This window comes from Myotis nattereri (assembly GCF_964212035.1).
Source record: "Myotis nattereri genome assembly, chromosome: 6".
Taxonomy (NCBI): Eukaryota; Metazoa; Chordata; class Mammalia; order Chiroptera; family Vespertilionidae; genus Myotis; species Myotis nattereri.
Genome location: NC_138081.1, coordinates 77570196 through 77582333, shown reverse-complemented (window position 1 = coordinate 77582333; position 12138 = coordinate 77570196). Strand labels below are relative to the sequence as shown.

General features: G+C 43.1%; 1 protein-coding gene across 1 annotated transcript in view; it reads right to left on the bottom strand.

Moving 5' to 3' along the window:
- SLC2A12 (solute carrier family 2 member 12) overlaps nucleotides 1-9058 on the bottom strand; it is a 47398-nt gene extending 38340 nt beyond the window's left edge. Inside the window, exon 1 of the mRNA XM_081094041.1 lies at nucleotides 8809-9058. Coding sequence (XP_080950167.1) covers nucleotides 8809-8923 — 115 coding nt within the window. The 5' untranslated portion in view covers nucleotides 8924-9058. The remainder of the gene's footprint in view (nucleotides 1-8808) is intronic.
- Nucleotides 9059-12138: the final 3080 nt, after the last annotated feature.

Below are 12138 nucleotides of genomic sequence, written 5' to 3'. Positions count from 1 at the left end.
GCTTCTCTTAGGCCTGGAGGAGCAATTGCTATGCACAGTTACTAGCCAGATTTCTGACATTTGGAAGTTATTTTTCTGGTTGACTCCATTGGACTCAGAAAGAAATTTTTTGGAGGGCCCCCTGACTGTGAATAGGGGACATTATTCCTGCATTATTTAAAGCAGACTGTGGGTCCTTTGCTTGTCAAAAATAGCACATGAAAAACTACAACTTCTAGAATGCACATTCCAGTGGCTCCTCGAGGCTTTGCCCCTTCTTACACTGAGTTCACGTCCCAAAATGCAACGGACACTGTCTTTCCCATCTAGCCCGAAGTTGCTGGAATCTTAGAAATTGTAATCCCTGAAGAGATATAGAAAGAGAAATAATAATGACAAGACAGGATGGGAAGAATTGCACTGCGGACCAAAACTTCCCTCTAAAGACGTGTCTAAGGGGCTATGAAACATCTCTTTCTCTAGTTGGTGAAAATTCTTTCAACGAGGGTTACACAGTGAGAGTCTGGAAATCTAACATTTTACGGCCCCATTTTATTTTATTTATTTTTTAAATATATTTTTATTGATTTCAGAGAGGAAGGGAGAGGGAGAGAGAGATAGAAACATCAATGATGAGGGAGAATCATTGATCAGCTGCCTCCTGCACACCCCACACTGTGGATCGAGCCCACAACCTGGGCATGTGCGATGATCCAGGAATCAAACCGTGACCTCCTGGTTCACAGGTCGACACTCAACCACTGAGCCATGCCAGCCAGGCTACTGCCCTATTTTATATTCACCTCCATGCTTGCATTTTATTTAGGGTTAAGTCCGAACTCGGAGCTCTGATAGATCCAAGAATACATATTTTATCTGGGAACTTGTAATCTGATAGAAAAAGACACGCTACATGTAAAATTAGGAAACTAGCTAAACTAGAACACAATAAAGTTCTGAAATGAGTGTACCTGGTCAGGTCACAGAACAGAGCAGGAGGTAAAGACATCAGTTCTGGGTGGTTGGTCAAGTGAAAAAAAAACCCTAGCTTGGATTTAGGGTTCTGAGGTTCAGATTTCGGAGCTACCTGGAGCAAGTCACTTTGCTTCTCTCTAGGAGTCACCTGGTCTTAATGGTGAAGGAACAGTCTGGAATCAGGGCGCCTGATTAGTTTCCAGCTAGTCCTTGATGTGTCTCTTAACGTTTCTGTTCCTCTGTGTCCTCATTCCTAAAATAAAGGTGATACTATTACCTACTTTATAAAGTTGTTATGAGAATAAATGAGATAGGAGAGACCCGGTGCATGGCTGTTGCTCTCTCTGTCTGTTTCCTTAGCTGTGAAATGGGGGCAATATTATCTCATTGGCTTACTGTAAAGATAAAAAGTGAAAATATTAATGGAAGTTCTTGGCTCACAATCTTCAACAAAGATCTGTGTAGTCTAAACGATGGGATAAAATCTATAACAGGGAACTAAAACTTCGAAATAGTCTCTCTTACTGATAGCAAAGAAAGTAAAATGATACTTGTATCCAGCATAACAATTATGCCTTTTTATAAATTCTCGAATTCCTTTGTTTTTGGCAACACCTGCATAAGTGGGCCTATAACATGGGACATTTTACCTGTGATTTTGTCTTGGGGTTTCTGCAGTTTTGTTTCCCAATGGAAATAAAACATTTTTTTTTCAGCTTGGGAATGCTCTCTCACTGTACAAATTAATTCTAATTGCAACTTTCACCCTATTCTTATAAAGCCTTGCACACCTGAGGTGAGGTAGCATTGCAGGCAGGTTACTAAGTTAGCATTGCACATAGCTCCTGACTTCAACTTCCACAAAGTGTGGCAACAGGTGTGTGCAGGAGCACAACATTTTGGATAAAATAATACAGACATAGTTAACACTCCCAGAGCTTAGCAATGCCAGGCAGACCTGAGTCAGATGTGTTTCTAAGAAACAAGTGTTTCCAAGGGCAACAAAATGTAACAGTTTACAGGTAAATTACATTTGATTTACTTAAGGAAAAACACATTCCTACAAGTTACATAAAAAAGATTGCATTTTTCTCCCTGATATTTTGGCAGAACAGTATAAAGTGAGTCATTGTTAAAAAAGAATGAAACCTCCTAAAATTAGAATAACATGATAAGTTACCTTAGTCTTATTATTACTTCTACTTAAATTGTATAAAAAATTAGTATATCACTGAGACACAGCCAGTTAGCACATGCATAAATGAGTGTGCTGTGACATAAGAAGGAAAATAATACCATTGAGCCCAAATAAAGTAGAAAAAACCACATGAATATATGATTTACTGTAAAGATAATATATTTGAGCCAAAGTTTCAGCTGGGAAGCATTAGGGGTGGGAGAGGGATTCAGGTTTTGTGCCATTAGCTATTATTGGATACTTTTTGAGGGAAGATAGGACGGGAAAGAATTTTTTTTTTAAATATATTTTATTGATTTTTTACAGAGAGGAAGGGAGATGGATAGAGAGTTAGAAACATCGATGAGAGAGAAACATCGATCAGCTGCCTCCTGCACACTCCCTACTGGGGATGGGCCCGCAACCAAGGTACATGCCCTTGACCGGAATCGAACCTGGGACCCTTGAGTCCGCAGGCCGATGCTCTATCCACTGAGCCAAACTGGTTAGGGCGGAAAATAATTCTTATGTGGTCTTTGGTCTGAGGGGTAAAAGGGTTTGGTACCCCCAAAGTATGCCTTTTGGAATATTGATTGTTTTAGGCTGGTTATTTTTTAGAAAAGAAAGACTCAGGGGAAAATCATTGACCTTCTTCTAACTGCCTAGTGAGATTTAGAGAGGACCTGAACCAGGAAGAGAGCTACCACATAGCCAACTACAGTTTAATATGAACTAGGTGTGATAGAGAGGAACCTAGCAAGGCCCCTTTTGATCAGTCTTCTTGTGTCCCACTGTTAAATGTGGCCCAGCAAACATTTATTTACCAAACATTTGCTTTTCATCTGCATATGAATGACCTTCCTGCCCTATGATGTCCCAAACCACAAGATCCCTCTCCCTCCTTAGCGGAAGATGGCATATAAGCCTTAACTGCCTCATCTGTCTTCCCGTCTCATATTCTTTTGGGGCCCTTGTATGTACATATGTAATAAGTGTGGTCATTTTCTCCTGTTCATCTGTTTCCTGTTAATTTATTAGTCCAGGCAGAACTTAGAAAGGTAAGAGGCAAATTTATTTTTCTGCCCCCACAGGTCAAATAATTCCCTGCGAACAAGCCTATTCCGACATTTCCCTTCTCATCACCATGACTTGGTATCCTTTTACATGGCTTTCATTCCTTTATTTTATCCAATAACTCATCCTCTTGGGGAAGACTGTTTATGAGCAACAGTACTGAAATTGGGAGCTCAGACTCCTCTCAATTTAAGAACCTTATAGAACCAGTTCTTGCTCATAAACTCTGAGTAAATAGCTGCTTAGGCTCCGAGAGCCCCAGTTAATTGCGATCTAATGGAGGTCTGGAGCTCTCAGAACTCTTTCAACCCCGAAGCTAAATAGCACTTGGGTTCCTCTTGTTGAGAAAATGCTATCTACAAAACCAGATCTAAGAGCTAACTATTCTTGGACAAAAAATATAAACCTGCACAGCTACAGCAATTAAAAATTGCATTTTTAAACCAGCTGATTTACCTTTGATATCTACCTGTAAATGGAAATTAACCCCAGGCAGCTCCAGGGTGGAGTCATTGTATTTTGAATTCTGTTCTTACCAGCTTCTATAAGATCTAGACCTCTCAAAAGTACTCCCTGGAGAATTCACAAAAAAATGCTCCCATTAAGGTCCTATCAGCGACCAGCGCGCATGTTCCTGGGATCTCTAGGCCTCAGCCCCTGCTGGCAATCTTACTGATAGGAGCGTAAGGTTTAAAATAATCAACAGCTGGCACAGGGCACTGACCTATCAGAGGAGACACTCACTGTACAAGCAGCTCATGCACACTGGTGTCTGCCAGCTCATTTCAGTCAATCCAGGGCAGCGGCACTGCTTGGCGGCTCCTTGGCCTGCCTTTGTCCGGGTTTTCCAGGACCTGCCACCACAGGTTCCCTCTAATGTGTGTGTTTGCTGCTGCTGCCGCTGTGACAGCCAAGAGGTGGTCTGTGCCAAGTGGCAACCTCTCTGCCCTTCTTGGTGACATGATCTTAAAGGGGAACAACAGCTCTTTAAGATTTGGGTGAGCCAGCGCACTCTCCCTCCTGAGAGCACACCTGTGTTCTTCCCCCTCCCCCCTACTTCCCCCACAGGCATGCATCTTCTAAACACTAAGGAGGCTTGCAACCAGGGCAGCAGTGGGCAGCGGCAGTTCATCCCAGAAGCCATAGGCCAAGTGGACCCCATGCCCAATGGACTGGTGGATTACAGCTGGGAACACAAGCTGGCCTGATGCTGGACTGGAATGTGCAAACATGGAACAGAAACTGTGGGCAAGGGCTTTAACCCAGCCCTGCTAAGGACACGGCTGGACTTCTTTGCTGGCTGGACTTCTTTGCTGGCTGGACTTCTTTGCTGGCTGGACTTCTTTGCTGGCTGGACGGAGGGAGAGGGGACCTCAGAAACCCAGGTATTTAATTCCATGCAAATCAATGCCACTCATCCTCAAAAAAAAGGGGGTGGGGGGTGGGAGGAAAGATCTGGGTGAGCCTGGAACAGCTCACCATGTTTGTTTAGGGCTTCTCCCTTCCTAGATCTTGGAGAAGCCAGGTGCCCAGACCTTGCAGTCATCAAAAGCCTCAAGCTTAGAGCTTTGATGTGATTTCCAAGTGAGGTTAAATGTACAGTGACAGAAAGATAAGTGACTGAAGTGGAAGGGGAGATGGCTATCTGTAAATCTGGTGGTATTTCCACACAAAAGAGTCTGTAAGTCCTCATAAATTCACATGTCCATAAATCCTGCCACGTCCTTGGGAATGTCTAGCTACACACAACAATTTGCTGTTATTGTGGTCAGACATTTATTTGTTAAATATAGGTTTTTAAAACACAATAATTTTTTTTTTTGGTAGATGCTCTTTATTGATTAAGAAACTTCTACTTTTTGCCTTTTTTTTTTTTCACTGAGAGATTTTTAAATTAAACTTAATTCAGTGACATTGGCTAAAATGATCATATAGGTTTCAGGTGTGGGTTTCTATGTTATAAGATCTATATTTTGCACCATGAAAAACATCGTAATTTTTGCCATGGGTTTTGCCACTTCACTTTTTAATTTCTGGAAAGCCTGGAAAATTAGGAGTGGCCCCGACCTGGGTTCCCAAAGTGACTGGTCTATTGATAGTATTGCTTCTCTCACACCTAAAGCTTTGTTATCAGGTCAAGCTGGTTGGCCTGACTCTCTTCCCCGGGGATAAGTTTGCTCCCCAAAGTCTCCTCAGTCTTTCTTACAAGTAGGCTTTCCCTGGGGCTGCCCAAGGAGGCCTGAGAAAGCTGGGCCTGACTGAATTCAAGAGGCCAGTTGAGCTAAATCTGGGAGCCCAATACTCAGTGGGGGCACAGTACATATGCCCCAACCAAAGAAATGGGGCCTGCCTAACCAGAGTAGTGATGGACCTGCAGTTTGCTCAGTGTGAACCCCAGCCAGGATCCTGCCTGCTCAGGAAAGGGAGGGGGCAGTGAGGAAGCCAGGACATAGGGCCTTCCTTTCCCCACCTCCCTCTTTCCATGAGGCGGACCATGGTTACCTATCTAATGTACTGACCACTACTCAGCTTCCATTCATAAAAAGTTCAGTTTTAAACATATTTGAAAATGCCTTAGAGCAGTGGTTCTCAACCTTGGCTGCACATTAGAATCACCTGGGAATCTTTTTAAAATCCTGATTTCTGGGCCTCCAAAGAAACAGAATTTCCAGAGGATGAGGCCCAGAAATGAAGATTTTAAAAAGGTTCCCAGGTGATTCTAATGTGCAGCCAAGGTTGAGAACCACTGCCTTAGAGTATTTATCTGATTGGCCAAGTGCCGTGGTCGGCAAACCACGGCTTGCGAGCCACATGCGGCTCTTTGGCCCCTTGAGTGTGGCCACGAAGTTTCAATCACACTGTATGTGCATGCCCGCACGTGGTATTTTGTGGAAGAGCCACACTCACGGGGCCGCAGTTTGCCGACCACTGGCCAAGTGTGCATTTATTAAATCTCAGCCTGTGGTATCTGGGATTTAGAAGGGTCTTAGCATGAAGTACAGCCCTTTCTGCTGGATCAGTGAGTCCAGTTCTAGGGATCTAGGCTCTGATGTGTCAGCACTGGACCTGCAGTGCTGAGAACTGCACCCACGCAGAGAATATCGCTCTTGGCTTCTGACCTTCAGGGTAGATCCCAGAAGAAAAAGCAGTGCTGGCGGGGAGAGGAGGGGAGAGGGGCTTAAGGAAACCTTCACCTTCGCCTGGTGTTTGAGTCATGAAATTAGAAGACCCAGCGTCTGAGATGGAGGAACAGCATTAGGCCTAGGCCAGAGGTGGCCGCAGTCAGCTTTGCACCAGCCACTGCATATACTTGGGCCAACCACACATCTTCTGGCCTCATGTCCTGCTTGGGTGGGATGCTGCAGAAGGCCATGTCTCTGACTTCACCTATATCTGTTGTTGGCTCTAAGCACTAGGATTTCAGACTGAGCTCAACCCTGCCCTATAAAGTCAATTATAACGTGTCTATGAACATTGAACAATTGACTAAACATGTACCCACTTTGTGTCATAGATTTTTGAAAATGAATTTTAGTTCATTAGCTTCTAGTCATTGAAATAAAGCATTCTTTCCAGCTTAAGAGGGGTTGGTCAAGGAAGAACTTCCAACACCTTTCATTGTGTGTAACAGCATTAAGGGGTGCAGTCACAGAGCTTAGGCCTTCTGTTTTGTTTCACTTTTCAGTATCTTGTCCTAGACTGTATAACTCAGAGAAAAACTGACTACCTTCAAATGCAGGAATAGTATGATCATTAGTAAGCATATTTTAAATACTCTGAATGAAACCGTGGAAGTTTAAAAATATAAAGAAGTCAAAAGGAATATTTGCCAAATATTATTTCATTAAGCTGCAACATCTTCATCAAACAAACTAAAATATAATCCCAATAGCCAAGGTTAAGTAGAGCGAGTCTGTACTACACATTCATTATATACGTATGTATGTATAATTGCCTTTGGGTACCAGGAGATGTTTACAACTTAGAAAGAAATTACAAAAGTAATAATAAGAGGTTTGGATTTATCTAAATATAAACCATATACAGCACAAATCAAAGCTGTATTAATTTCAACTTCTAGGGAAACATTTAGGCTTCCTCTTCTACATAATAAAAGATAATTTATAGTATTTATTCATTTTTCATTTCTTTTCAAAAATAAACAGTTGCACTTTAAATTACATTTTGTGCATGTATTCAACCTTTGCAAATATACACACATCTTACCTTATTTAACCTATTCAGAGTCCATTGTGCTTTCAAAGCCATATCAAAATTAAATAGTCAATTTTAAATTGTTACAGTGGAGGTCTCTCCAGGCAAAAGTTTCTTTTCATCTTCTGTGTGTCATCATTATCACCTTTTTGTTGATGTCCCAGCCTCAACTTGCCCTTCAGCTCAATCTTGCAGAAGTTCAGAGAGAACTTTGTAGCTCTTTCTCTTTACCCCCAAATACAAGTTTCCCTTGCCTGCCCTTAGACTCCAGCCAGAGAACACACTTAGAGAAAGCCTTGCTTAAGAGAGGACTGGGCCATTGAAAGATGACCTCAAATATTATTCATTTTTTACTAGAAGTGGGAAATCAAGAGAAGGCTGAGCAGGGAGCAGGACAAGGAAGAAGGACAGCTTCTCAGCGCCCAGGAGGTGCCACTCTGTGCCTCCGTGAGAGCGGTCTTGGATTGAACTCCAAGAGCAGACAGGCCCACAATGCAAAAGTAAGTAGGTAGAGCCATTCCAAGGTGAATGCTTTTTCTATCACTTGGTGTTTTGGATTATTCATGAAATCTCAATATATGGCCCGGGGGTGTATTGTATGGTTAGGGGGAGCAGAGCTGAGGAAAGCATTAAGAAGGGGAGAATTATTTGTGTTTGGCTTCATTTCAAATACATTTGTCTATTCTTTTGAGAACACACTGAATGAATAGGAAGAGGCAACTACAAGTATGCAATGTGTGTGTGGGAGTTGTACTTGTGGAAGTGAAGAAAAGTGTTATCTTTGGCGTAGCAAAGATAACTGAAATGATTTAAAACTTCTGCCAATTTCACCTCCAGGAGAAAACATATTAAACCTCCGTTCAAAAGGCTGGGTTTAAAGAACGCAGGAGCAAGACGGCAGCAGTGTTAGGCTCCGAATAGCATAAAGCTCTAATTCATTACGAACAGATGCTGGGACCTTAAAAACAAAGTTGTGTTCATCGATTATGTAACTAATAACTTCATGGAGCCTACTTAAAGTGCTGATTAAAAATGTCCACTTGTGACAGCTGTCCATTTGTGACAAATGAGAAGACGTGTGTATGCCCGTGTGTGGGTGCCTGTGTGTTGACACGTGACTACCTGGTCAACCGTCTCAAAATGAAAAAAGATTTATGCCTTACGTTGTCCGCACCATCGTTGGGACCCAGCCCAGCAATTCGTGGAACTTCGATTGTCACATTATACCTCCTTGTCACTCCTTCCACCAGATTCTGTCCCCTTCTCTCCGCGCCCCCAGCACGCTCACACACACACACACACACACACACACACACACCACACACACACACACCACACACACACACACACACGGGAGATGCGCGTTCAGCCCGTCTGCCTCCCTTTACCTCTGGCCGGGGGAGGATGCCGGCCGCCGCTGGCTCTGTCGCAGCCGTCCGTGTCGGCCGGGCTCTCCTTCGGGTGCAGCAGACTCGGGCCCTCGGTGCTTTCAACAGGTCCCATGGCAGAAGCTACAGCCCTTCCCTCCGCACCGCACCGCCGCGGCTGCCCCCCGCGACGGCAGTGCTCACTCGCCCCATGGTCGCATGCTCAAGAAGGTGAAAAAAAACTTCGGGCAAAGCCAATGTGATTTGTGACCAACTTTGTTTCTATTTCCGAAGGCTTTGCCCTTTTCGGTGACACAGGCTGTTGCTATTCCAAGCAGCCTATCACAGGCAGTGGGCGGGCCCGGTCTCCCCGCCCTGTTTTCGCCTTCGGAGGCAGAGCGGGGCGCCGGGGGTTAAAAGGCTGGCGGAGAAAGGGAGGTCGGGCACCGCGTTTGGCCCTTAGCCCTTAGCGAGGGGCAGCGCTTGCTGCCCGCACCTTTGCAAAGAGGCGCAGATTCAATCGCGGGCTGAGAGCGAGGGCCCAGAACGCTCGCAGATGGTATCCGTTAGCCTCGCAGAGAGAGGAGCGCTGTATGCCAACACACACCAGGAGGGAAAGTGTGTCAATTTTTCAGCAAGAATGCTGTTATTCCAAGAGTCATGACACTCACCAGTGTACACAAAGCATGAAACGTCTTAATTGTTTCAACCTGATTTGGTGAATGCCTTATGGACGCTCCCTCTCCAGAGCCTGTCAGACAAATCAAGGCCCGAGACTAGGCATACACACACTCAGAATGCATAGATTATTTGGGCTTCTTAGCCCCTGGGATGAGAGCAAAGTCATCCAGTTTACTCATGCACAGTTGTCTTTAAGAGAAGAACCAACCCTAAGTCTGCCAGATTGTGTGATAGACTGTAGGAGGAGGTGTTTCCCACTCAGAGAGGCCAGACTAAGTGCCCACGTGTGAGTGTGATGGTCATACAATCTGAAACAAGATCAGGCCTTGGGAAAGAGGACGTTTTCCTGAGTTGTGAGTATATTTATAGAAAATGTCTAACAGAGTTTTAGGATAGTTTGCCTTCAGCTACATAGTCACAAATCATATTTATTGAAAAATCTTGAGCAGAAATCAGAATTATTGTAGAAAACCATTAGGAGTGAAAACTGAAATTTATGGAGCACCTATTAGGTGCCAGAAATTGTGATCAGGGGATGAACTCAAATGATTCTTTTGAGAAAAATGTGTGAGGCAGACACCCACATCACAGAAGAGTCAAGGCCGAGTAACTTGCCTGAAGCCTCCCAACTAGTCAGTGGCAGAGCTGAGACCACGAAGCCAGGTGGCCTAATCCTCTAACTTTCCTATATCCTACATTCCCAGCCTTGTCCTTCTCTGATTTTCTTGGATTCCTTCACTTTCAGCCCATCTTGACCTTAAGAAGATGCCATGAAATATGGTTTGCAGACTAGGCATTCCTCTGGACAAATTTATGCTGGTAGAGGCAGAAGCTAACTCACACAGGACTCACTTTCAGTATTTTGGCTGGATCATGACATAGCTCTAAATGAATATATCACCTGTACATTTCCTTTGCTCTTCACTAGATATTTTCATATCTTTCTTATCCTTCAGGGAATCAGGTAATAAATAGAAACAAACTTGTAATAACTCAACTAGTATTTATTATACACCTCTTGTCTGCTAATAGTGCTGAAAAATGGAAGTCTCCAAACATAGCTCAGTCCCCTCCTGATGAAGAAATGAGTAGTTCAGAATCCCACAGATCAGCTTGTCCCCACCAAAAAAAAAAAAAAAAAAAAAAAAAAATGTGTAATGCAATGATGCCTTAGATTTTATTTGTGCCCAGAATGTGTGGCGATTGTAGGAGCAGCAGTTTTATCTGTGAGGCACATATTTCTCACCAGCTCTCCATATTTTCTTGGCTTTAATCTTCCTTCTGTTCAGAACTAATGACCTCAGCTGGGGGACATGTTCTTACAATGAATCAGTGGTATAATTGTTTTTTTTAAAATTCCAGCTCTGTGTCTCCAGCAGATTTTTGGCACCATGGAAGTGTTGGGGTGTTTGTTGTAGTCTTTGGCTAGGCAAAAGATAAACCTAATTCCAGAATCCTTACAATGGCTGAAAGCAATTCAACAGTTCTCACTTTGCTATCTGTAGCCCAACTGTACAGGAACTCCTAAGGCATAAGCCAACAAGAAATCAAAAGGACTAAGCAAACAAAGCGACTGGCCACAAAGCCTCCTGGTGCACCAATTCTGTTGACATTCCTTTGTTAGCCTGACTTGGGCCACTGGCTATCCCAATCTCTGTTCTGTGCTGACTTTACTCTCTTTACTCAGAGAAAAGTTTAGGGAGGAAATTATTTTTACCCAGCCTAGAGTGGAATAGTCTCCTGCCTAAATCTGTTTAAGAACCTTGTATTGCCCCAACCCAGTCTTTTGCACACTTACAATGTATTTATTATAGTTACATGCAATGATTTTATTAAATCTACCTGACTTGCTAGTTAGTAAGATTCACAAGTGCATGGGCTATGTGTATTGATGTATTATGATATTCCAAGTGCCTTGCACAGAGTAAATACTCAGTAAGTATTTGTTGGCTAAAAAAACTGACCCCTATGAATCCAACTAACTTTATCATTACCAGGATGTAAACTCCAAGACAACAGGCACACATCTGTCTTGTGCACTCACCCATCTTGGTATCTCCACCTCTGAGAACAATACCAGGCATGTAGTAGAAACCTCAATATATATCTAAGTAAACGAGCACTCACAATGTGAGTCAAATAACTATTTATTTTTTTTAATATCAAAACCTATATGAGGATTACTTATAATGCTTGGTCCATTCTCTCTCTCCTCCCTGTCAATCACTTTAAAGTAAGTGTCAACACAGGCTGTCCCTCCTCCATGGAGTTTGAGCCATTACCATCATTGAAAGCTATTCCTCCACTCAAGTGATGTATAATCAGCAGATAATTCATCCCATGTGGCCTCATTAATTTCGATACATACCATTTTAGACCACTGGCTCATAGGCAATGCTATCAAATCCAAAAATACATATCATTACGTAAATTGACAAGACAGGTAAGAGGGGATGAAAGAGAAGGCAAGCAACTTCATATAGCGTGTGAACATCTATATACCAAGCCCATTTTCGTGGCAATTTTTCTTAAAATTCACAATTTTGTGAAGTGAATACTATTGTTGCTGGAGAAATCAGTGGGTCCAATTTCCCTGACACTAGTGAGAATAGGGTTCTTGTGCTATCTTAAGAAATTTTCTGAGACTCGCACGGGAGAGTGAATGGTTTT